We start from the raw sequence: 26,728 nt of genomic DNA on the forward strand, positions 1-26,728 counted from the left end.
TGGAGATTCATTTTCCTGCAGGCATTTACAGGAAAGAAGAAATACAAAAACAATTTTACAAAAATCTATACATAAATAGATAAATACTGGCAATCAGCAAATGTGCAAAAGACAAACTGCAAATAACAAATAATACTGTAATACTGGGAACACAAGTTGTAAAGAGTCCTTGAAAGTGAGTCTGTAGATTGTAGAATTGGGTTCCGAGTAATGGTGAATAAAGCTATCCACAAGGTTATCTGATAGCAGACTAAACAATGACTCTATTCTATAATTCATTTGCTTTCTAAAATGAAGGTTTTAAAGTATTTGGATATGCTATTCCCATTATTCAGTTGTTTAATCTTAATGACACTTATTTCAGTATCACCGCTTATTTTTATGGAATAAAAGTCTAGGTAGCAGAGAAGGTGGGAGAGGATAATGGCTGGCATAAAGGGTACTTAATGAAAACTCAGACAGAATTGATTATTGATAACAGAGAATATCAAAAATAATTAGGAGAGCATAAGGGAATAATGGAAATATCTTTGGGAAGTAAGATTAAGAAGAAGCCCAAGATATTTATGTGTGTATCACTGGCAAAGGTAGCCAAGGAAAGAGTATGTCACCTTAGGGATCGAAAGGTTAATTTGTGTGTGGAGCCTGGCAATATGAGTGCGGTCCTAAGTCAACTTGTGTCATCTTTATTACGTGTGCAATTCTAAACTGAAGGAAGCCTGTGATGAAGTGAGAGAAAGTGCAGAAAAATTTCACAAGAATGTCGTTAGGCCTGGATGGTCAAAGTAGAATCTGAATAAGCTGGGACTACTTTCCCTACATTAAGGGAGAATGAAGGGGAAATCTTATAGACATTATGTAAAGTCATGAGAAGATAAAATAGAAGTAGATTGTCACAGTCAAATTTACCAGGACAGCAGAGACTAAAACTTGAGGACATAGGTTCAAAGTGAGAGAGAAAAGATTTAAAGAGGACTTGCAAGGATTTCCGCCCCCCCCACCCCCACACAGAGAGTGGCAGGTATATGGAACAAGCACTTGACCAATTAGGCATTGTGCACTGGCTACACCGGCCAAATGCATTCTTGCAAACGAAGCATTGTAAACCTTACAATAAATTGATGCTTACCTACTTGACAAAGGTTAATTCCTCAAGAAAACTTGGAATTTTCAATTAAATCTGTGATCACCTTCATAGCTATAATAATCATTGTCACAAATTTTGATTGTAACTCAAACTCCTATAGAGGATATAAAGATTTAGAAACCACAAGTGATAAAGGCAGACACCTGTGGGCATACCCAGATAGCTGTGTATACTGTTAACGTTGTTCAGCCTTCAAATATCCACCTTGGACAACTGTGGGTTGAGGAACCAGAACTGCTAACATATAAGCATATAATGAACGCTACAGTATCAGCAATGTGATCCATTAGAGGACATACTAAGTAGAATCCCTCCTTTACTTTTAGGTCAGTGCAATATAATACACTGCATTAGTAAAAGAAGGAGTAAGGGAATCAATCTCCTGGTCAATACTATTCTTTACATACAAGTCTTCTGATCACTGAGTTTGTTATACTTCATTGTACATACTTTGGCTGTTACGCTTACCTACAAAAGAAGTGACTATGCCTCAAATGTACTTTATTGGCTGCAAAGGGATCTGAAATATCCAATGATGTAAAATGTGCCATTTCAATCTGCTGTGTAAGTGAAAATTATAATCTTGTTCTTTTCTTTTTGACCTAAAAGCAAGTTTGTCAAAGAGTAGATCTGAATGTACAGCTGAAAATACAAGTAATTTAGAATTTGATGAACATAATATTCTTGGTGACTTTGGACCTCTGGTTCCCAAAGTGCTCTATTATTTATTTCTGAGCCACCTGTAATTTTTTTGACAGAGACTGACGGACATGATAGGTGAACAAGTGAACAACTCCATTATTATTGTTGCAAAACTATTAAGATGGTAGAATGTGAAGTAGCTCAAGCATATATTTTCTTAATAATATTCTACTCTAATAAATGTTGACAAATAATACTAAAATAACTAGATAAAAACAGATTCAAAATCTTAATTTCTGGCATTGCTTTCATGGTTCCCATTTATATTACTGATAAGGGATTTTAGGAAACTACACTGACATTTTGAATGACTTTACAGAATATTTTCCAAATACATTTACCTAAAATCCTTCCATGTTCGTCCCGCTTGACTCGCATTTCTTTCTCTATGTGCCTCCAAAGACGCAGTAGAAGGCAAGGTGCGGTAGAATCATTTTTTCCACGCCACACTTTTATGTGACTGATTGTTTTGGAATTTTCACATAACTCAAGCAATGTTCCGAGTATCAAATTATGTATGCGCTCTGAGCTTGACTTTACAGAAAAAAACATAAAAATTCCATTTTAAACTGTTCAAATAATAATATTTAATATGAAATTAGCAGATTACTCAGTTACTGTATTATTTTACCTTTATCAACAAACAGGTTTATTTGCCTGATTATTTTCCATTTACAGAAACATCTTGTATACCCTACTTTCTTCAAAAAGCAAAATTTACCTAGTTTATAGTCTGCATGGTCCTCACCAAGGTCTTTTACAAAGTCTCACAGGAACATTTGGTCCAAAAGCCCATGAGATCCAAGGCAGCATGGCAAATTGAATCTACAATTGGCTTTAAAATAGTCAGCAGAGGGTGACAAAGGAGGATTGTTTTGTGATTGAAAGCCTGTGACCCATGTTATACAATACGAATCAGTTACTGTTTGACATATGCAACAGCACTTTGGATATGAATGTAGGATATGGTTTATAAATTGGTAGACAACATGAAAATTGATACTGTTATTGACAAGGTTGATTATCTTAGGTTCAAGGAAGATATTGCTCAGTTGCTAAAGTGGACAGAGACATGGCAGATGGAATTTAATCCTAAAAAGAGTGAACTGCGGTACTCTGAGAGTACTACTGTGGGTATGGCACGCACAATGATTGGTAAGGTTCTGAAGAGCAATGAGGATCAGAGCTACAAGTATCCCTGAAGGTGGCAACTCAGACAGATAAGATAGTGAAGAAAGTAAACAGGACACAAGTCTTTATTAGCTTGGGCACAGAATATAGGAACAGAAAGATTATGGTACAAATACTATATATAAAATATTGGTAAGACCACTGCTGGAGTGTTGAATGCAGTTCCGGCTATCCCACTATTAAGAAAAATATAATTACACTAAAGAGATTGCAGAAGAATTTCACTAGGATGTTGCCTAGGATAGAGTAACTCATTACTCTCTCTTCACCCATGACTTGTAGCTAGGTAAAGCTTAAACACATTATATAAATTTGTTGATGACACAACTGTTGTTGGCAGAATCTCAGATGGTGACAAGAAGGCATGCAGGAGTGAGCTAGATCAGCTGGTTGAGTGGTGATGCAACAATAACCTTGCACTCAACGTCAGAAAAAAACAAGAAATTGATTGCGCACTACAGGAAAGGGAAGTTAAAGGAACCCCCACTAATTCTCATTGAGGAATCAGCAATGGAGAAGCATGAGCAGTTTCAAGTTCCTGGGTAACAACATCTCTCAAGACCTATCTTGGGCCAACATGTTGATACAATTACAAAGATGGCACGTCGGCAGCTATGTTTCATTAGCAGTTTGAGGAGATTTGGCATGTCACCAAAGACATTCATTAATCTCTACAGATGTACTGTGGAGAGCATTCTAATTGATTGCATCACAGTCTAGTATGGGAGGGTCATGGCATGGGATTAGAAAAAGCTGCAGAAGGTTGCAAACTCAGCCAGCTCCATTCTGGGTGCTACCCTTCCCAGCATCAAGAATGTCTTCAAAAGATGATGCCTCAAAAAGTCAGCATCCATCATTAAGGACCCCAGAACATACCATCTTCTCATTGCTACCATCAGGGAGGAGGTACAGGAGCCTGCAGACACAGACTCAACATTTTAGGAACAGCTTCTTCCCCTCTACCATCAGATTTCTTAATGGACAATAAACCAATCTGTGAACACTACCTCATTATTTGTTGCTCTTTTTGTATTACTTATTTATTTCTTTAATATTTTCTTATTGTAATTTATAGCTTTTTATGTATTGCACTGTACTGCTGCCACAAAAACAACAAATTTTGTTACAAATGCCAATGATATTAAACCTGATTCTGATTCCGATTTTGATTACAGGGAGTCCTGATCAACGTTTACTAAAATACAAGAGCAAACACAAGAGCAAGAGGAAAAGTAGACAGAGTAGATTGTAGAAAACTTTTCCTCATAACAGAGGTATCAAAAACTAGAGGTCATAAATTTAGGACGGGGCAGTGTGGTTGGGAGTAGTTTAGAAGAGATCGGAAGAACATTTTCACCCAAACGGTGGATGGAAGGTTGGAATCTGGAACCCATTGCCTGAGTGGGTTATTAAAGTATGAACTTCCATGATATTTAAGTAATTGGACAAATACTTGAATTTCCAAAGCATAAAAGGCTCAAGTGCTAGCAAATGGAATAGATATAAATCCTTAACCAATGGGTGGCATGTACGTTGTAGCCCGAAGAGCTGTTTCTTTGTTACATTGTCACAACTCTTGTTGTAAGCTAATAATGCTTTTAATACAGAAATAGTGGCAAAATGCTTCAAAGAAAAATAATAAATGCTTTCTGAGATCCAGGAAAAGAACTTAAAATATTTATTTACTATCCTTCAAATATAAATGTACAATCAAAAATCTATAAACATAATATAAGTATTTGCTTGTAACAAACAAATAAAATCCCATGTTGCATCTACTTATTATTATTATGGAGCTAACTGAGATATGCTAATTACCAGCATCAAAATTCCTTTCTAGTAATTTAATTTGAGAATGACACTTGGGCATCCGCCTAAGCACTTCCATGATTTAATGCAAATAATCAGGTAGAGTCCCATTAAAAAAATAACAAATTCACCCTCATTAGTATTCAACACTTGCTAAATGAATTCTATAAGCTAATTGTACTTATGATGCAGTTAATTCTGTTCATTATCATTTCATACTTCTATATATTTTTTCAAATTGGCTGTTAATAATTATGCCAAATCTTTTATTCTTTCTACTTTTTGCTTCTGGTGGCTCCATCACCATCTACACATTTGATTGTGTAATATTATTACACTAAATTTGTCACTATCTTAATTTAGCAACTCCATTTATACAGATTCCTTGCAATAGTACCTGTCATGCAGATAACAATGAATGAGCTAATAAACTATTAGCAATAAAATGTACATTAGCAGATGTAGTAAGCATGAATAAAAGATCAGAAAGAACACAAAAGACGCAACAGGATTTTGAGTTAGAGCACCTTAGTGAATGTTGAACTGTACCAATGCTGCTAAAAGACAGAAGATGCTAGAAACATACAACAGGACAGGTAGCATGTATAGAAAGATCTTTAAGTTGAAATAATAACTCTGCTTTTCTTTCAATCAGCGTTCTCTGGCCCGCTCAGTGTCTCCCACATATTCTGTTTACATTTCAGGTTTCCATCATCTGCAATTTTTATTTTCTGAAACGGTAATACATCTTTGAGAGACTGGTTTGGTCACAACTGGAAACTTCGTGCTTTACTGAACACTGCAAAATTCAAACTACAAAGTAACTTTATTATCAAAGTACATACATGCTACCAAATATTAGCCTGAGATTCACAGGCATGCATTCACAGAAAATACAAAATAGAATCATTGAAAAACTACACATAAAGATGGACAAACAACAAACAAATTGACAAAAAGACACCAAATTGTGCAACTACAAAAAGAAAAACAAAATAATAAATAATATTGAGAACTGGAGTCGTAGAGTCCTTGAAAGTGAGCCCGTAGGCTATAGAATTCAGCTCACTGTTGGGGTGAGTGAAGTTACCCACTCTGGTTCAGGAGCATGATGGTTGAGGGGTAATAACTGTTCCTGAGCCTGGTGGTGTGGGTCCTAAGGCTCCTGTACCTCATCTTCGATTGTAGAACCAGAAGAGAGCATGGCCTAGATAATGGGGGGTCCTTGATGTTGAACATTGCTGTTCTGCGACAGTGCCCCTTGTATAGGTGCTCGATGGTAGAGAGAGCTTTAACTGCAATGAACTTGGCTACATCTACTACCTTTTGTAGGCTTTTCTGTTCAAGGACTTTGGTGTTTCCATACTAGGTCATGACTCAGCTAGTCAGTATACTGTCCACCACACATTTATAGAAGTTTGTCAAAATTTTAGATGACATACTGACTCTTCACAAACTTCTAAAAAAGTAGGGGTACTGCTGTGCCTTCTTTGCAATGGCACTTACAAGCTGGACCCAGGACAAATGCTTTGAAATGATAACCCTGAAGAAGTTAATGTTACTGACACTCTCCATTTCTGATCCCACGATGAGAACTCATGGACGTTTGGTTTCCTCTTCCTGTAGTCAATAATCAGCTCTTTGGTTTTGCTGGTGTTGAGTGAGAGGTTGTTATTTTAGTACCATTCAGCCAGACTAGTGGTGTGCCACAGGGCTCAGTGCTGAGTCCATTGTTATTTGTCATCTATATCAATGATCTGGATGATAATGTGGTAAACTGGATCAGCAAATTTGTTGATGATACAAAGATTGGAGGTGTAGTAGATAGTGAGGAAGTTTTTCAAAGCTTGCAGAGGGATTTGTACCAGCTGGAAAAATGGGCTGAAAATGGCAGATGGAGTTTAGCACAGACAAGTGTGAGGTATTGCACTTTGGAAGGACAAACCAAGGTAGAACATACAAGGTAAATGGTAGGGCACTGAGGAGTGGGATTTGGGAATACAGACACAAAATTCCCTAAAAGTGGCGTCACAGGTAGATAGGATTGTAAAGAGAACTTTTGGTACATTGACCTTTATGAATCAAAGTATTGAGTATAAAGTTGGAATGTTATGGTGAGGTTGTATAAGGCATTGGTGAGGCCGAATTTGGAGTATTGTGTACAGTTTTGGTCACCAAATTACAGGAAGGATATTAATAAAGTTGAAAGAGTGCAGAGAAGGTTTACAAGGATGTTGCCGGGACTTAAGAAACTGAGTTACAGAGAAAAGTTGAATAGGCTCGGACTTTATTCCCTGGAGCGTAGAAGAATGAGGGGAGATTTGATGGAGGTATATAAAATTATGATGGTATAGATAGAGTGAATGCAGTAGGCTTTTTCCACTGAGGCTAAGGGAGAAAAAAAACAGAGGACATGGGTTAAGGGTGAAGGGGGAAAAGTTTAATGGGAACATTTGGGGGGGGGGCTTCTTCACACAGAGAGTGGTGGGAGTGTGGAATGAGCTACCAGATGAAGTGGTAAATGCAGGCTCACCTTTAACATTTAAGAAAAACTTGGACAGGTACATGGATGAGAGGTGTATGGAGGGATATGGTCCAGGTGCAGGTCAGTGGGACTAGGCAGAAAAATGGCTCGGCACAGCCAAGAAGGGCCAAAAGGTCTGTTTCTGTACTGTAATGTTCTATGGTTCTAACTTCAGTCTACCTCCAATATGCTGATTTGTAATTACCTTTGATTCAGCCAACAACAGAGGTATCATCAGCACGCTTAAATATGGTATTGGAGCTACACTTAGACTTACAGTCATAAGTATAAAGCAAGCACAGCATGGGTCTAAACACACAGCCTTCTGGTGCGCCTGTGCTGATGGAGCTTGTGGAGGGAGGAGATGTTGTTGCCAATCCAAACTGACTAGGGTCTGCAAGTGAGGAAATTGAGGATCCATTTGCACAAGTAAGTATTGAAGGCTAGTCTTGGAGCCAATTGATTATGATGGTGTTGACTGCCGAGGTGTGGTCAATTAAGAACATCCTGATGTATGCATCTTCACTGTCCACAAGTGAAGAGCGAATTAAATGGTATCTACTGTTGACCTATTGTGCTCGTAGGCAAACTGGTAAAGATCCAAGTTATTCCTCAGGCAGAAGTTGATATGTTTCATCACCAACCTCTCAAAACATTTCACCACAGTAGATGTAGTGCTACTGGATGGTCGTCATTGAGGCAGGTTACAATATTCTTAAGTGCCGGTATGATTGAAGCAGGTGGGTATCTCAGACTGTTGAAGCGAGAGGGTAAAGGTATCAGTAAACACTCCGGCCAGTTGATTAGCACAGGTCTTCAGTACTCGACCAGATACTCTGACTATGCCCGATGCTTTCCATGTATTCACCCACCTGAAGGACGCTTTTACATCGGCCTCAGAGACTGAAATCATATGGTCATCGTAGACTGTGGGAGATCATGAAGGTGCCTCTATGTTCTGTGGGTTAAAATGAGCATTGAGCTCCACTGGGAGCGAAGCCTTATTGTCACATATGTCACTTGATTTTATTTTCAGGGAGGTGATAGCATTCAAGCTTTGCCACAGCTATCAAGCATTCTTCTGAGAGTCAATTTTGGTGCACTTTAGGTCTAATGTTAAGTTTAAACTGCTGCTAACAGTGAAATAGTGCTGAGAGTTACAAGACAGAGACTTATGTCAATTATCATGAGGTGCTTGTATCTGGAATACATTGGCTGACAGTGTGCTGTAGTATATTCAAATATGGCTTTCAACAATGAATTGGATGAGTGCATGAAAGCAAAGCAAAAGTTGATAGTTAGATACTTTATGGGGGGGGGTAGGGAATGTCGACTCAGACCATGAGAGGCCTGCGTCGGGCATTTTCATGCCTTACAAGGTGCAGATTGGAAGTCTGTGTGGGGCGCCACTCCTTGCACAGACACTAGAGCAGTGTGTGATTAAGTGCCTTGCTCAAGGACACAAACACGCTGCCACAGCTAAGGCTTGAACTAGCGACCTTCAGATCTCGAGACAAACACCTTAACCACCTGGCCACATGCCCAACACTTTATTGGCCCCAGGAAAAATTACAGTTTCACAGTGGCATTCCAAGAGCACAGATATATAAATATTAGAAGAGAAATAAAAGAGAATAAAGCAAGTTATTTTAAAAATAAGAGGCACAAGATTTACAAATCAAAGATTAAAAGATCACTTTCCTGGTTATAGGTTGATTCATTATAGAACCTAATGGCTATGGGTAAGAATGACCTTGTATAGCACTCTTTGGAGCAGGGCAGTTGACTTAGTTTATTACTGAAAGTGCTCCGCTGTTCAGCCAAGGTGGCATGCAGGGGGTGAGAAACATTGTCCAGAATTGCCAGGATTTTCTGGAAGGTCCTTTGTTCTACCACAACCTGCAGCATGTCCAGTATCACTCCTATAACAGAGCCAGCCTTTCTAATCAGTTTATTGAGCCTGTTGGCATTACCCATGTTGATGCCATTGCCCTAGCACACTACCACCTAGAAGATTGTACGGACAACAAAAGACTGGTAGAACATGTGAAGAAGAGACCTGCATACTCCAAAGGACCCCAGTCTCCTCAGGAAGTAGAAGCAACTCTGGCCCTTCTTGTACACAGCCTCTGTGTTGTTGCTTCACTCAAGTCTGTCATCCAGAGGCACCCCTGGTACTTGTAGGTCCTCACCACATCCTCAACATCAATAGTAACAGGGAGCAGTGCAAGCTTGATCTTCCTAAAGTCCATCATTTCTACAGATGATCTGACTTAGTGGTGTATCTGAAGTCTGAGGTATACAGGGTAAACAGTAAGGGAGCCAATACAGTCCCCTGTGTGGCCCCAGTGCTGCTTATAGCCATGTCTGACACACAGCTCTGAAGCCGCACAAATTGTGGTCTACCAGTCAGGTAGTCCGTTATCCAGGATACAGTGGAAGTGCCAACCTGCATTGAACAGAGCTTTTCCCCCAGCAATGAAGGTTGTATGGTATTGTTGGCACTGGAAAAATCATAAAGATATACTCCTCACAGGGTTGCTCTGCTTATCCAAATGGGAGCAGGTTCTGTTCAGCAGGTAGATGACACCATCATTGACTCCAGTGTGCTCCTGGTAAGCAACTGCAGGGATTGATGGCTGATCTTCCCAGGGGTTGGAGACGAGCCAGGACCAGCCTTTCTAGGGTCTTCATGATGTGTGAGGTCAGGGCCACAGGACGGAAGTCATTTAAGACTTTCGGTTGGCCCTTCTTGGGTAATGGGACCTCACAAGTCTTCCACACCCTTTCCAGGCTGAGACTCAGTTTGAAAATGTGCTGGAGAACTCCACACAGCTGCTTAGTACACTCCTTCAGGATCTTGGGGTTCACACCATCCGGTCCCAATGCTTTGCCATGCCTGAGCTTCCCCAGAGCCCTTCTCACCTGCACAGTGGTGAAGGTGAGTCTATGATAACTGAGGAGTTGCTGGAAGGTGGGGACTGGGGTAGGTGAAGATCAGGACAGTAGCAGTTGGTATGTGGAGGTGTGGTTGGAAGGTTCAGGGCGAGGAAGGAGTGTAGACAGTGGTAGCCTGTGTTGTTCATCCACTTGTTGAACTGGAGGAGGGAGGAGGCAAGAGGGGAGGTGTTGGTGCTGAGGGAGCATGGAGTGCCTCAGCATCTGGGCTGTTGTGTTGAGGGTGGTGTGAACAGCAGGGCAATTGTCAAACCTATTGAAGAATTGGTTTAACTCATTAGCCCATTCCCGGCTGCATTCCAAGGCTCTACAGCTAGGCTGATTGAAGCCAGTGATGTTCTTTATGCCTCTCCACACCTCCCATGTGCTACTCTGTCCAAGCCTGTTCTTTAGCTGTATTCCTCCTTAGCCACCTTGATCTTCTCCTTTCGCTCCCTCTGTACATGTTTCAGTTCCTCCTGAACTAAATGTTCTTATGTATTTATGTTATATTCATTATGTACTAAAAACTAAGCAGCCTTCTTCAAAGATAAAGATTAGTTTTATTCATCATATGTTCAATGAAACATAGTCACTTGTGTCAACAACCAACTGATCCTGAGGATATGTTGGGGACAGCCTGCATGTGTTCCGGCACCAACATAGCTTATCCATAATTTACTAACTTTAACCCATACGTCTTTGACATGTGCGAGGAAACCAAAGCATCTGAAGGCAATCCACATAGTCATGGGGAGAACGTACGTACTCCTTACAGACAACAGGAGGAATTGAATCCAAGTGTCTGGTCCTGTAAAGTTTTAGGCTAACTGCTATACTTTGTTATCATTCTATTATTCTGTACTTTCAAAAGAAATAGTTTTACTTTGTTCTTTTTGATAAAGGTATATTCTACATGTAAATGTATTGAGTATTTTTTATATTAAGAACTGTCATTTTATATTGTGCAATAAAAATATTATGAATCTGATCTCATAACATTTTAGAATTCTAGGAATGAAACCATCACTGGCAAGAGCAGCACTTATTGCCATTTACCCATATCTATTGTTATGCCAAAGCTATATACTACTTAGTTTGTGGTTTAACCCAATTAAATAGTTTACATGTCATTTCATGATATTATAATAGTGCAGATGCAAAGTTTTCAATCCACCACGTCCTTATGCACTGAAAAAGAGCCAATGACTTGGAAATAATATTGTGTTGTGTAATACTATATAACAGACTTTTCAAAAAAGTTGCAAAGTACAATGGGCAGTCACCACATCTAGATGTTCAATGCTCCTATCAATTTGCAACTCCACCACACTTAGGAGGCCCCCAGTTGGCATGGAATTTGAATACTGAGGCATGGCTAAACTGGAAATTTAAAGTCTAGTTTTGTGTTAGTTAAGGGATTGTTCTCACTAGGGCTACTGCTATAGTTAAAAACATTCACTTTCTGCCTATTAAGTTCGTCTTTAAGTTCTCACTAGAAATGTGCAGGATCTCAGCCTGAAACAGTGATCATTCCTTTGCTTTCAGAGATGCTGTTTGATCCACTGAGTTCGTTCAGCAGTTTGCATTTTGCTCCAGCTTCCAGAATCTTCATTCTTATGCGTCTTCAGTTTGTAACCTTTGGACTACGGCCCATCAAATGCTCACCTGATACTTCTCCACGCGACTTCTTTTAAACTTTCTACCTATTACCTTATATCATAGCTTAATCGATGATTATTTACCTAGTCTTTCAGAATGTTTTATTTTGCCACCAATGATAGGCTGACTGCACTGCAGTTTTTCGTCTATTTTCATCCTTCTTAATCAGTTTCATACAAGTGATCAATGGCCTCGTTACATTCTCTTTACAGATACTTTGAAACATATTTAAAATTCTGAAGTTGCCATAGTGTTATTTGAACTCACAATCACCAGGTGATTATTCAAGAAATGGTAACATTCAATTTGAATTCTTACTTCAAGCAAATCCAGGAGAAGGAAAATGCCTCCCATTTCAAGGAAATTGTCCTCGGTTGTATAACATCCAACAACACAACACCTGCAATAGAAATAAAAAGTAGATTTCTTTAGTTGATAATTACTGATTAATAAGGGGACTGTTTGTCTCCCTTTCTCTTCACCATTTACACCTCGGACTTCAACTACTGCACAGAGTCTTGTCATCTTCAGAAGTTTTCTGATGACTCTGCCATAGTTGGATGCATCAGCAAGGGAGATGAGGCTGAGTACAGGGCTATGGTAGGAAACTTTGTCACATGGTGTGAGCAGAATTATCTGCAGCTTAATGTGAAAAAGACTAAGGAGCTGGTGGTGGACCTGAGGAGGGCTAAGGTACCGGTGACCCCTGTTTCCATCCAGGGGGTCAGGGTGGACATGGTGCAGGATTACAAATACCTGGGGATACGAATTGACAATAAACTGGACTGGTCAAAGAACACTGAGGCTGTCTACAAGAAGGGTCAGACCCGTCTCTATTTCCTGAGGAGACTGAGGTCCTTTAACATCTGCTGGACAATGCTGAAGATGTCCTACGAGTCTGTGGTGGCCAGTGCTATCATGTTTGCTGCTGTGTGCTGGGGCAGCAGACTGAGGGTAGCAGACACCAACAGAATCAACAAACTCATTCGTAAGGCCAGTGATGTTGTGGGGATGGAACTGGACTCTCTGACTGTGATGTCTGAAAAGAGGATGCTGTCCAAGTTGCATGCCATCTTGGACAATGTCTCCCATCCACTACATAATGTACTGGTTGGGCACAGGAGTACATTCAGCCAGAGGCTCATTCCACCAAGATGCAACACAGAGCGTCATAGGAAGTCATTCCTGCCTGTGGCCATCAAACTTTACAACTCCTCTCTTGGAGGGTCAGACACCCTGAGCCAACAGGCTGGTCCTGGACTTACTTCCTGGCATAATTTACATATTACTATTTAACTATTTATGGTTTATTACTATTTATTATTTATGGAGCAACTGTAACGAAAACTAATTTCCCCCGGGATCAATGAAGTATGACTATGACTATAACTATGACTATGACTATAATTTGTTATGTTTTTCACTGAATGGCCAAGAAACTGACCCATGAATATACAAAGATCCAACTCTGTCATCATTTTGGAAAAGATTCCATAATTGATATTAAAACACATTTTAATCTGTTATAAGATACAGTACACTGGCTAACTACTGTATGTGAAGAGTATTGTACAAATACATATTTCTTTCAATAATACTTTTCTCTCCTAATTTTGTATCATAAGATATAAAGGCATTAAAAATATCAGTCCCTGAGAGATCTGCGTACTACTATATTTTTTCTAAAGTCAAATCACATCATTCCAACTTCTTCAATCCTGAAGATTATTAATGAAAAATGCTGTTATTTGACCTATTAAGCCTTTAGAAAGAAAAAAATGAGTTAGAGTTGAGAAACAAGACTTTCTCCAAAGATATGTAATTTTTATTACCCTTTTATTTCTACCTCCAACACCCATTCAGGCAGTGATTTCCATTAAGACAATAAGACTATAAGATATAGAAACATAGAAGCATAGAAAGTAGGTGCAGGAGTAGGCCATTCAGCCCTTCAAGCCTGCACCGCCATTTATTATGATCATGGCTGATCATCCAACTCAGAACCCCGCCCCAGCCTTCCCTCCATACCCCCTGATCCCCGTAGCCACAAGGGTCATATCTAACTTCCTCTTAAATATAGCCAATGAACTGGCCTCAACTGTTTCCCGTGGCAGAGAATTCCACAGATTCACCACTCTCTGTGTGAAGAAGTTCTTCCTAATCTCGGTCCTAAAAGGCTTCCCCTTTATCCTCAAACTGTGACCCCTCGTTCTGGACTTCCTCAACATCGGGAACAATCTTCCTGCATCTAGCCTGTCCAATTCCTTTAGGATTTTATACGTTTCAATCAGATCCCCCCTCAATCTTCTAAATTCCAACGAGTACAAGCCCAGTTCATCCAGTCTTTCTTCATATGAAAGTCCTGCCATCCCAGGAATCAATCTGGTGAACCTTCTTTGTACTCCCTCTATGGCAAGGATGTCTTTCCTCAGATTAGGGGACCATAACTGCACACAATACTCCAGGTGTGGTCTCACCAAGGCCTTGTACAACTGCAGTAGTACCTCCCTGCTCCTGTACTCGAATCGTCTCGCTATAAATGCCAGCATACCATTCGCCTTTTTCACCACCTGCTGTACCTGCATGCCCACTTTCAATGACTGGTGTATAAAGACACCCAGGTCTCGTTGCACCTCCCCTTTCCCTAATCGGCCACCATTCAGATAATAATCTGTTTTCCTATTTTTGCCACCAAAGTGGATAACTTCACATTTATCCACATTAAATTGCATCTGCCATGAATTTGCCCACTCACCCAACCTATCCAAGTCACTCTGCATCCTCTTAGCATCCTCCTCACAGCTAACATTGCCACCCAGCTTCGTGTCATCCGCAAACTTGGAGATGTTGCATTTAATTCCCTCATCCAAGTCATTAATATATATTGTAAACAACTGGGGTCCCAGCACTGAGCCTTGCGGTACCCCACTAGTCACTGCCTGCCATTCTGAAAAGGTCCCGTTTATTCCCACTCTTTGCTTCCTGTCTGCTAACCAATTCTCTATCCACATCAATACCTTATCCCCAATACCGTGTGCTTTAAGTTTGCACACTAATCTCCTGTGTGGGACCTTGTCAAAAGCCTTTTGAAAAAAGGAGCAGAAGTAGGTTAATTGGCCCATCAAGTCTGCTCTGCCATTCAATCATGGGCTGATCCAATTTTTCCAGTCATCCCCACTCCCCTGCCTACACCCCATACCCTTTGATGCCCTGGCTAATCAAGAACCTATCTATCTTGGCCTTAAATAGACCCAATGACTTGGCCTCCACAGCCACTTGTGGCAACAAATTCCACAGATTTACCACCCTCTGACTAAAACTATTTCTCCGCATCTCAGTTCTAAAAGGACGTCCTTCAATCCTGAAGTCGTGCCCTCTTGTCCTAGAATCCCCTACCATGGGAAATAACTTTGTCTTATCTAATCTGTTCAGGCCTTTTAACATTTGAAATGCTTCTATCAGATCCTGCCCCCCCTCCATTCTCCTGAACTCCAGGGAATACAGCCCAAGAGCTGCCAGACGTTCCTCATACAGTAACTCTTTTATTCCTGGAACTATTCTTGTGAATCTTCTCTGAACCCTCTCCAATATCAGTATATCCTTTCTAAAATAAGGAGCCCAAATCTGTACACAATACTCCAAATGTGGTCTCATGAGTGCCTTATAGAGCCTCAACATCGCATCCCTGCTCTTATATTCTATGCTTCTAGAAATGAATGCCAACATTGCATTCGCCTTCTTCAGAACCGACTCAACCTGGAGGTTAACTTTAGGGTATCTTGCACAAGGACTCTCAAGTTCCTTTGCATCTTTGCATTTTGAATTCTCTCCCCATCTAAATAATACTCTGCCCATTTATTTCTTCCACCAAAGTGCATGACCATACACTTTCCAACATTGTATTTCATTTGCCACTTCTTTGCCCATTCCCCTGAACTATCTAAGTCTCTCTGCAGGCTCTCTGTTTCCTCAACACTACCCGCTCCTCCTATCTTTGTATCATCAGAAAATTTACCCACAAATCCATTAATTCCCATAGTCCAAATCATTGACATACATCGTAAAAAGCAATGGTCCCAACACCAGCTCCTGTGGAACTCCACTTGTAACCTGCAGTCAGCCAGAATAGGATCCCTTTATTCCCATTCTCTGTTTTCTGCCAACTAGCCAATGTTCCACCTATGCTAGTAACTTCCCTGTAGTTCCATGGGTTCTTAACTTGCTAGGCAGCCTCATGTGTGGCACCTTGTCAAAGGCCTTCTGAAAATCCAAGTACACCACGTCTACTGCATCTCCTTTGTCTACCCTGCTTGCAATTTCCTCAAGGAATTGCAGTAGGCTTGTCAGGCAGCATTTCTCTTTCAGGAAACCATGCTGGTTTTGGCCTATCTTGTCATGTGCCTTCCAGGTACTCCGTAATCTCATCCCTAACAACGATTCTAACAACTTTCCAAAGACTGATGTCAGGCTAACTGGTCTATAGTTTCCTTTCTGCTGCCTCCCACCCTTCTTAAATAGGAGAGTAACATTTGCAATTTTCCAGTCATCCACTACAATGCCAGAACCTATCAATTCTTGAAAGATTATTGTTAATGCCACCGCAATCTCTCCAGCTACTTCCTTCAGAACCCAAGCGTGCATTCTATCAGGTCCAGGAGATTTATCCACTCTCAGACCATTAAGCTTCCTGAGCACCTTCTCAGTCATAATTCTCACTGCACAAACTTCACTTCCCTGACACTCTTGAATGTCTGGTATACTGCAGACATCTTCCACTGTGAAGACTGATGCAAAATATGCATTCAGTTCCTCTGCCATCTCTGCATCTCTCATTACAATATCTCCAGCATCATTTTGTATTGGTTCTATATCTACCCTCGACTCTTTTTTACCCTTTATATACTTAAAAAAAGCTTTCAGTATCTTCTTTGATATTAGTCGCCAGCTTCCTTTCATAATTCATCTTTTCCTTCCTAATGTCCTTCTTACTTTCCTTCTCATGAGGAAATCTGCAGATGCTGGAATTTCAAGCAACACACATAAAAGTTGCTGGTGAACGCAGCAGGCCAGGCAGCATCTCTAGGACTAGTCCTGATGAAGGGTCTCAGCCCGAAACGCCAACTATACCTCTTCCTAGAGATGCTGCCTGGCCTGCTGTGTTCACCAGCATCTTTTATGTGTATTACTTTCCTTCTGCAAGTTTTTAAAAGCTTCGCAATCCTCTATCTTCCCACTAGCTCTGGCTTCCTTGTATGCCCTCTCTTTTGCTTTTACTTTGACTCTGACTTCTCTTGTCAGCCACGGTAGTGTCCTTCTTCCCTTTGAAAATTTCTTCTTATTTGGAATATACCTGTCTTGCACTTCCTTCATTTTTCTCAGAAACTCCAGCCATTGCTGCTCTGCTGACCCTCCTGCAAATGTCCCTTTCCAGTCAACTTCAGCCAGTTCCCCTCGAATGCCATTGTAATTTCCTTTATTCCACTGAATACCGACACATTGGATTTTATTTTTTCTCTCTCGAATTTCAATGTGGCCTCGATCATATTGTGATCACTGTTCCCTAAGGGTTTCTTAACCATAAGCTCTTTTATCGCCTCCGGATCATTGCACAACACCCAATCCAACACAGCCAATCCCCTGGTGGGCTCAACAACAAGCTGTTCTAAAAATCCATCCCTTAGATATTCTAGAAATTTTCTCTCCTGGGGTCCAGTTCTGACCTGGTTTTCCCAATCCACTTTCATGTTACAATCCCCAGCAATTATCATGACATTGCCTTTCTGACACACCTTTTCTATCTCCTGCTGTAATTTGTAATCCACATCCCGGCTGCTCTTTGGAGGCCTGTATACAACTGGCATTAGGGTCCTTTTACCCTTGCCATTTCTTAACTCAACCCATAGAGACTCTACACCTTCCAATCTTATGTCATCTCTTTCTAATGATTTAATATTATTTCTTATACACAGAGCCACACCACCCCTCTGCCTACTAACCTATCTTTCCAATACACCCTATATTCTCAGATGTTCAGCTCCCAATGGCAGCTATCCTTTTGCCAAGTGTCACAGATGGTCACAATGTCATATTTGCCAATCTGTAGCTGAATTTCAAGATCGTCCATTTTATTCCTTATGCTGCATGCATTCAAATATAACACTTTCAGTCCAGTATTTGCTGCTTTCTGTTTTAACTGCACCACGTCTCTATTGCCCTGTAACTCATGCCACTGGCTGTGATTAAGCCTCATCTCCTGCCTGTTCTTTCTATAATCTCTGTTGCACGCTATCTTTGATTTAGTTTGTTTTCCCCTTCCTCAACCCTATCACTCCGGTTTCTACCCCCCTGACAAATTAGTTTAAACCCTCCCTAACAGCTCTATTAAATGTGCCAGCTAGAATATTGGACCTCTTTGAGTTCAGGTGTAACCTGTCCTTTTTGTACAGGTCGTGCCTCCCCCAGAAGATGCCCCAATGATCCAGGAATCTGAAGCCCTTTAAATGTTTTAGCTTAGTGAGTTATTAAATTCTCTTAATGAATGCAGTAGAAATCAGATACAAATTCCAACAGTTCAAAACAGTGGCAGGAACAGGCCACAACAATGAGGTTTCTCACAGGTTGGTGACACTTGTTTAAAAGAAGAACTTTGCGGGCATTCGGGCTTATTCCGACAGCCCAAATCAGCAGCAGGAGCAATCCACAGTGACGAGATTTCTCATGGGTTGGCAATGCTTGCTTAAAAGGAGAGCTTCGCATCGTTCAGGCTTAATCCGACGGCCCACTTAGGGGCAGGAGCAGGCTACAGTGACAAAATGGCTGATGATTGTAAAAGTGAGAATTCTGATTGTTCTTAAATAAATAGGCTAGTTTATTATTTGCAGCAACCTTATTTTTGCTTGCTGATAAATCAAATATAGCTAAAATTCCCATGTATCTTAGATAATTGATTGACATTTGAAGAGAGGGAGTTAAGGAGGTTTCCTGTGGTGAAAGAGGAGGTCGAGGTCCACCTGGAACAGTTAAAGATAGAGAGATTGAAATTAGAGAGAGAAGAGGCAGAGGAACAGAGAGAAGAGGCAGAGAGGCAGAGAGCATTTGAAAGGGAGAGATGGCAACAGAACGCTCAGATGGCGAACCGTGAGGAGGGGGTTAGTGTCAGTCAAGAAATTAGGTTAGTATCTCCATTTGATGAAGCAAAAATTGATATGTATTTCTTACATTTCAAGAAAGTGGCCCGTAATTGACAGTGGCCGCGGGAGCAATGGGCGGTGTTATTACAGAGTGTGGTTAAGGGGAAGGCTCAGCAAGCCTATGCAGCCCTGTCTCTTGAAGACGCGAAGGATTATGATAAAGTGAAGGATGCTGTGTTTAAGGCTTATGAGTTAGTCCCAGAGGCGTACAGACAAAGGTTTCGAGGTTTGAGAAAGTCCTGGAACCAAACGTATGTGGAATTTGCCCAAGAGAAACGGGTATACTTGGATCGGTGGTGTGCTTCAAAAGAGGCGAATGAGAATATTGGCAACTTGAAAGAGTTAATGTTGATTGAAGAGTTTAAAAACTACGTCTCGGCTGAGATAAGGACGCATTTAGATGAAAAAGGGGCGGCGACACTGTCAGAAGCTGCGAAGTGAGCAGACGAATATGCCCTACTCATAAAGTTAAATTTTTCCCCCCTAAGAGTAACCCACAAAGGAGTAGAGATAATCCACCGGCTAAACCAGAGAGTAAACCAGGGATTAGTGATAAAAGTAAGGAAGAAGGGAAACAGTCGGGGAAAAAATTTCCCAGTTTTAAGTGTTACTCTTGTGGAAAACCTGGCCATGTAGTGTCAAATTGTTTTGCTATGAAAAGGGGGAAAGGAAAGGAGAAAGAGAAAACCCCAACTGGCCGCTGAAGAAAAGGGGTTGGAACCGTGTTCAGGAGGGACTCGACAGATTTATTTCAGAAGGGTTTGTGTCTGTGAAGGAGGGGTCAAACCCAGTCCCCATTAGAATATGGAGAGATACTGGAGCTTTCCAGTCACTGATATTAAAAGATGTTTTGGAACTTGGTGCGGAGACAGATACTGGAGAAGTAAACATCATTAAGGGCATTGGAAAGGGAACAGAGGCCGTGCCTTTGCATAAGATAATCTTGAAATGTGACTTGGTATCAAAACCAGTCATAATAGGGGTCTGATCTGAGCTACCGATAGACCATGTTGATGTCTTACTCGGTAATGACCTTGCAGGTGGGGATGTTTACCCAGCAGTTCAGCTCACAAGTAAGCCTGCTGCTGCTGAGGACCCACCCATAGATGCTGATGTGTATCCCGCATATGCAGTGACACGAAGCATGTCCAAAAAGGCTGCTGCTGCTAATATTGATTTATCTGAGACTTTCCTACCGTCCCTATACCAACAGGATTTAGGGGGTAGTAAGGCTGAGGAGAACGAGGAGGAGAGGAAAGACCTGTCCTTGTCAAGGAAGGAGTTTATAGAGGAGCAGAATAAAGATCCAGAAATTGTGGCTTTAAAAGAGACAGTTCTCTCTGAGGAGGAAATTCAGAAAGAAACAGTGGGGTATTATCTTAAGGATGGGGTGTTGATGAGGAAGTGGAGACCAGCCACCGTGCCTGTGAGTGAGGATTGGGCTATTGTGCACCAGGTGGTGGTCCCAAAGATTTATACGGTTGAAATTTTAAACTTGGCCCATAAGATGCCTTTTGGGGGACATTTTGGAATAAAAAAGACAGTGCACAGGATCATGAGGGAGTTTTATTGGCCTAACGTGAGGAGAGATATTATCAATTACTGTAGAGGGTGTCATACATGTCAGGTGGTGGGAAAACCTAACCAGGCCATTCCAAAAGCACCACTTCAGCCAATACCTGCTTTTGGTGAACTTTTTTCCAGGGTCATAGTGGATTGTGTAGGTCCTTTGTCAAAGACTGCAGCTGGTAATCAGTATTTGTTAACAATAATGTGCGCTGCATCTAGGTTCCCAGAAGCTGTGCCTCTCAGAAACATCCAGGCCAAGACAGTGGTAAATCCACTTAGCAAGTTTTTCGCACTGGTAGGTTTACCTAAAGAAATTCAATCTGACCAGGATAGCAACTTCACTTCAAAAATATTCCAGCAAGTAGTGTCTAAGCTGGGAGCTCAACAGATTGTGTCATCTACCTACCACCCAGAGTCTCAATGGGCTCTGGAGAGGTTTCATTCGACTTTAAAAACTATGATTAAGACCTACTGCCATGAGAATGAAAAGGATTGGGATGAGGGGATACACCTACTACTTTTTGCTGTGAGGGACACCATTCAAGAGTCCTTGGGGTTCAGCCCGTTTGAGCTCATTTTCGGCTATCGGCCCAAAGAACCTTTGACCCTGCTCAGGGAGGTCTAACCCAGAGGTGTGTGTCAGCGTGTTAGACTATGTTTTAAAATTCCGAGAAAGGCTTAACAAGGCTGTGACCTTGCCAGGAAAACTCTGCAGCACTCCCAAATTAAAATGATACATTGGTTTGATAAGAGAGTGAGGGAGCAAGTGTTTGAAGTTGCAAACAAAGTACTGGTGTGTTCCCTCTTGTGACCAACCCCCTCCAAGCAAAATTCCATGGGCCCTACCGCATAGTGAAGAAAATTGATTCTTTGAATTATGTTATTGAAACTCCTATATAACCATTTACCAATTACAGCACGGAAACAGGCCATCTCGGCCCTTCTAGTCCATGCCGAACTCTTACCTTATCCTATTCCCACCGACCTGCACTCAGCCCATAACCCTCCATTCCTTTCCTGTCCATATATCTATCCAATTTAACTTTAAACGACAACATAGAACCTGCCTCAACCACTTCTCCTGGAAGCTCATTCCACACAGCTACCACTCTCTGAGTAAAGAAGTTCCCCCTCATGTTACCCCTAAACTTTTGTCCTCTAATTCTCAACCCATGCCCTCTTGTTTGAATCTTCCCCACTCTCAATGGAAAATGTTTAACCACGTCAACTCTATCAATCCCCCTCATAATTTTAAACACCTCTATCAAGTCTCCCCTCAACCTTTTATGCTCCAAAGAATAAAGACCTAACTTGTTCAACCTTTCCCTGTAACTTAGGAGATGAAACCCAGGCAACATTTTAGTAAACCTCCTCTGTACTCTCTCAATTTTATTGACATCCTTCCTATAATTCGGTGACCAGAACTGTACACAATACTCCAGATTTGGCCTTACCAATGCCTTATACAAATTCAACATTACATCCCAATTCCTATACTCAATGCTCTGATTAAGTCCTACCAGTCCTATCCTTCTCCATAATTACACTGAAACTAATTGTATTGTGATCACTGGACCCGAAGTGCTCCCCAACAAATACCTCTGTCACCTGCCCTGTCTCATTCCCTAACAAGAGATCCAACACTGCTCCTTCTCTAGTTGGTACCTCTATGTACTGCTTCAAAAAACTATACTGCACACATTTTACAAACTCCAAACCATCCAGCCCTTTTACAGAAAGGGCTTCCCAGTCTACGTGTGGAAAATTAAAATCTCCCACAATCACAACCTTGTGCTTACTACAAATATCTGCTATAAATAACTACAAATATATACAAATAACTCCTGACAGGAGGAAGGCCACGCAGCTGGTGCACGTTAATATGTTGAAACCGTATCATGATTCTGAGGCGGTACCAGTAGGTATGACCATGAAAACAAGGGGGGCTGAGGAATTTGATAATGTGGACAAAAATCATTTCACTAAATTGAGTATTGTGTCCACAAGACTTACGAATTGCCTTATCTTAAAGGACCTTACTGATAAGGTTTGTCATCTGGGGCCTGCACAAAGAGAGCAATTGTAGGAACTAATTAGGAAGCACAAAGATTTATTTCCTGACACACCAAGATGGTGCACCAGGGCAGTGCATGATGTCATTCTAAATTCAGCCCAGCCCATTAAACAACATCCTTACAGAATGAACTTCGAGAAAAATAAAGAAGTTGAAAAAGAGATCAGGTACATGCTAGCAACCGGTATTATTAGGCCATCTACCTCAGACTAGGCGTCACCATGCGTCCTTGTGCCTAAACCGGACGGTAGCATGAGATTCTGCACCAACTACCGAAAAATTAATGCCATAATCAAGATGGATGCTTATCCTATCCCCAGAGTGGATGACTGTGTTGATAAAGTGGGAAAGGCTAAGTACCTGACGAAGATTGATCTGTTGAAGGGATACTGGTGTGTTCCATTGACTGACAGGGCCAGAGAAATCTCAGCGTTTGTTATACCTTCAGTGCTGTATGAGTACAATGTTTTGCCCTTCGGGATGAAAAATGCACCAGGGACATTTCAAAGAATGATCAATTCGGTGATTAGAGGGTTAGAAAACACAGAGACCTATATTCGATGACCTAGTGGTCTGGAGTGACACATGGGAAGAACATATTGCAGCGGTAGAGAAACTGATAGACTTTCTAAGGCCAATCTTACAGTGAACCTTGTTAAAAGTAAATTTGGCCATGCCACAGTCACAGACATCCCACCTCTCCTGGAAGTTCCGGGAGTCTCCCGCATATTAAGTGGCTCCATGATGCCCACAAATTATACACAATATCACGGAAATCAATTTTTTTGAGAGCGAGCGAGCAAGAGAAAGCAAGATAGAGAGGGAGAGAAAGCAAGCCAGAGCGCAAGAGAGAAAGCAAGAGAGAGCGCGAGAGAGAAAGCAAGAGAGAAAGCAAGAGAGAGAAAGCGAGAGAGCAAGAGCGCGAGAAAGCAAGTGAGAGCGCGAGAGAGAAAGCGAGCGCGCGCCATGGCAGAGTTTTCTAAAACAAAAGAAAATATAGAACGTACGTCACCCCAGACTACACTAAAGTGTACCCCTGCATAATAGGGGTCAAAAATAATGACAGTGTTGCTCGCTGCACTGTTTGCAACAGTGACTTTTCTATTGCCCATGGTGGGTTAACACTGTAAAAGACATGTTGAGGTGAGATTAACAGGTGTCATTCGTTCATTAGCAGAGCTAACATTATTTAAACTAGCTGGCTATAAGGAGCTACTCTATTGCAGACATCCCACCTCTACCGGAAGTTCCGGCAGTCTCCCGCAAATTGATGGTGCTACCTCCCTGAAATGAGGTTTTGCAGGGTGGGATGTCTGCAGTCACATATCTGGGGTATGTGGTGGGCCAAGGCCAGTTGGCTCCTGTACAGGCCAAGGTTCAAGCGATTGCTGAAGTTCCTGTTCCAACTAACAAGAAAGCTTTGAGAAGGTTTTTAGGGATGGTTGGGTATTATAGAAAATTCGGTAAGAACTTTGCTGACATTACTCTTCCCCTAACAAAACTCCTAGGGAAGAGTGAAAGGTTTGCATGGAATGAGCGTTGCCAGAAGGCATTTGAACGGTTGAAAATCATCCTGTTATCATCCTGTGCTCAAAGCACCGGATTTCTCGAAACCATTCTCGATCGCCACAGATGCTAGTGACGAAGCTGCTGGGGCAGTACTGTTACAGAAGGTTGCGGACAACATTGAACACCCAGTAGCTTATTTCACAAGGAAATTTAATGTGAACCAGAAAAATTATTCCACTGCGGAGAAGGAGTTATTGGCACTTATTCTGGCCTCACAACATTTCGAGGTTTATACCTGTCCTGCCCAAAGACCTCTTGTGATTTACACAGATCACAATCTGCTAGTGTTTTTAAATAAAATGAAGGATAAAAATAGGAGGTTGTTAAATTGGAGTCTAATATTACAGGAATCTGATTTGGTAATCAAACATGTAAAAGATACTAATAACATCATAGCTGATTGCTTATCCCAATGTTAAGTTGGAAGCTGTAACCATTTTGGCTTTGTCATCTGATGTTTTTTTTCCCTGTGTTGTTTAAAACTCTGTGATGGACATTAAAAAAAATAGTCTTCGACAATTTTTTTTCCCTGAGGAAGGGGAGTGTGAGGGGATCCAGGAGTGCCCCTATTAACAGTTTGAAGAGAGACAGAGAGAGATATTTATCATTGATGGTTTGTTTGGAAAGGAGAGAGAGACGAAGATTGACGGTTGGACTGACACGGGAGTTAACTTTGGAGTTTTACTTTGGAGATAAAAACTGAGCAGCTCGAAGGTTGCTATGGTGACCAACAGGACATTATTGATGTTACTTCCAAGGACTTGTTGCCTGCTTGCATTCCTTTACAGACAAAGGGAGGAGGGACTCTTTGAATGACAGGTGATGCTCAGCCTGGTGAGTTAAATAGGAGGTCAGATGGCACAGACCTCAGACACATGATCTGGGCACTGAGTGAGCATTGTTGTGCCCGCAGAGAAAGTGGGTTTTGGAGGATCGATCAGGCAGATTGATCCCAGTGCTCTGCCAGTGAAAATTCAAAGGCAAGACCGGTGGGGAGTTGTCCATGTGTCCGACCCTGGCCTGGGTAGACAGCTCAACCACGCTGAAGTACGGCCCCCTTTGTTGTTAAAGTCACAGTCAGTGACTTGTGAAGGATTTCGGACGACGACGAGAAAATCGATTGCAACAGCTCACCTGGAGACTCAACTCACTCTCTCTCTCTCTCTCCACCGCTATTCAACTACATACCACGAACTGAACTGAACTTTACTCAATATCGTAAGACTGTATCTTTTTACCCGTAGACTTAAAGAAGCTTGGTTTTCATACATATTTCTCCACACTTACTGATTTACTTACTTATATGTATAATTCTTGCTAACCTGTTTGATTTATCTTCACTTAGTTTACTGTATTGCGTAGTTGTTAATAAATATTATTAGTTATTAGCAATACTAGACTCCAAAATGGTTTTTATTTCTGCTGGTTTCTTTATCCCCGTCACGGGGTACGTGACACTAGAATCAAATTTATTATCACTGACATATGACATGACAGTCATTGAGTATGGGTCTTCAGGCCTTTGTACCTCTCTGTGATGGTAGTAATGAGAAGAGAGTATGTCCTGTCAGGTGGTGGTCTTTAATAATGGATACCAGCTTCTTGAGGCATCACCTCTTGAGGATATCCTCATAGTGGAGAGAGTTGTGTCCATGATGGAGCTGGATGTGTATATGATCCTGTGCATTGGAGGCTCTACACCAGGCTGTGATGCAATCAGTCAGAATATTCTTCATGGTATGGCAATAGAAATTTGTAAGAGTTGACATAATGTATCTCTTCAAGCTTCCAATGCAGTAGAGACACTGCCATGCCTTCTTCATAATTGCATCAATGTGTTGGGCTCAAGACAGATTCTTGAGAAAACAAACCTTTCAGTAATAGTGATATCCATTTTTATTCAACGATGCCTTGTATGAACTTCTCACTATCTTGTTCATTTAATAAATTAAATCCCTCTGGTTTCTGCTCTCCTGAGTTTACTCTCATATTTTGCTGATTGCCACTTTTGTATTTAGGTAGTAACGTGGACAGTCATTGCTAAATTCAGTATTTTTCATTGCTACTATTACAGTATCACACTGACATGTGTTTATGTTAATTACTGAGCTGTATTAATAATATTGATAAAATGTAGAGCCAAGAGCAATGAAGAGGTTTAGATGTCATGCACAATGCTCAGAGAGATCACTGCAAATTTCAACATGTGTTATAATGTCCAATTTTTATAAACAAGTATTCCAAAATCTAAGAATGTGCAAGGTAATGGAAAGACTTGTATGAAAAGTAAATATTCCTCTTCAACATTTATATTCAATTTATGGTGTATCATGTACATATTTAATTCTATTATG

At 41.1% G+C, this 26,728-nt stretch overlaps 1 protein-coding gene across 4 annotated transcripts in view; it reads right to left on the reverse strand.

Annotated features, from left to right (window-relative positions):
* The window catches only part of LOC140195457 (cilia- and flagella-associated protein 69-like), a 174,505-nt gene that overhangs the window by 44,299 nt on the left and 103,478 nt on the right, over positions 1-26,728 (reverse strand). For all 4 annotated transcript variants that reach the window (XM_072253775.1, XM_072253774.1, XM_072253773.1 and 1 more), the window contains 2 exons: positions 12,291-12,372; positions 2,191-2,383 (listed from right to left, as the gene is read on the reverse strand). In XM_072253775.1, the coding sequence (XP_072109876.1) occupies positions 2,191-2,383; positions 12,291-12,372 (275 nt within the window). The remainder of the gene's footprint in view (positions 1-2,190; positions 2,384-12,290; positions 12,373-26,728) is intronic.

Source organism: Mobula birostris, chromosome 3, assembly GCF_030028105.1.
Source record: "Mobula birostris isolate sMobBir1 chromosome 3, sMobBir1.hap1, whole genome shotgun sequence".
Classification (NCBI taxonomy): Eukaryota; Metazoa; Chordata; class Chondrichthyes; order Myliobatiformes; family Myliobatidae; genus Mobula; species Mobula birostris.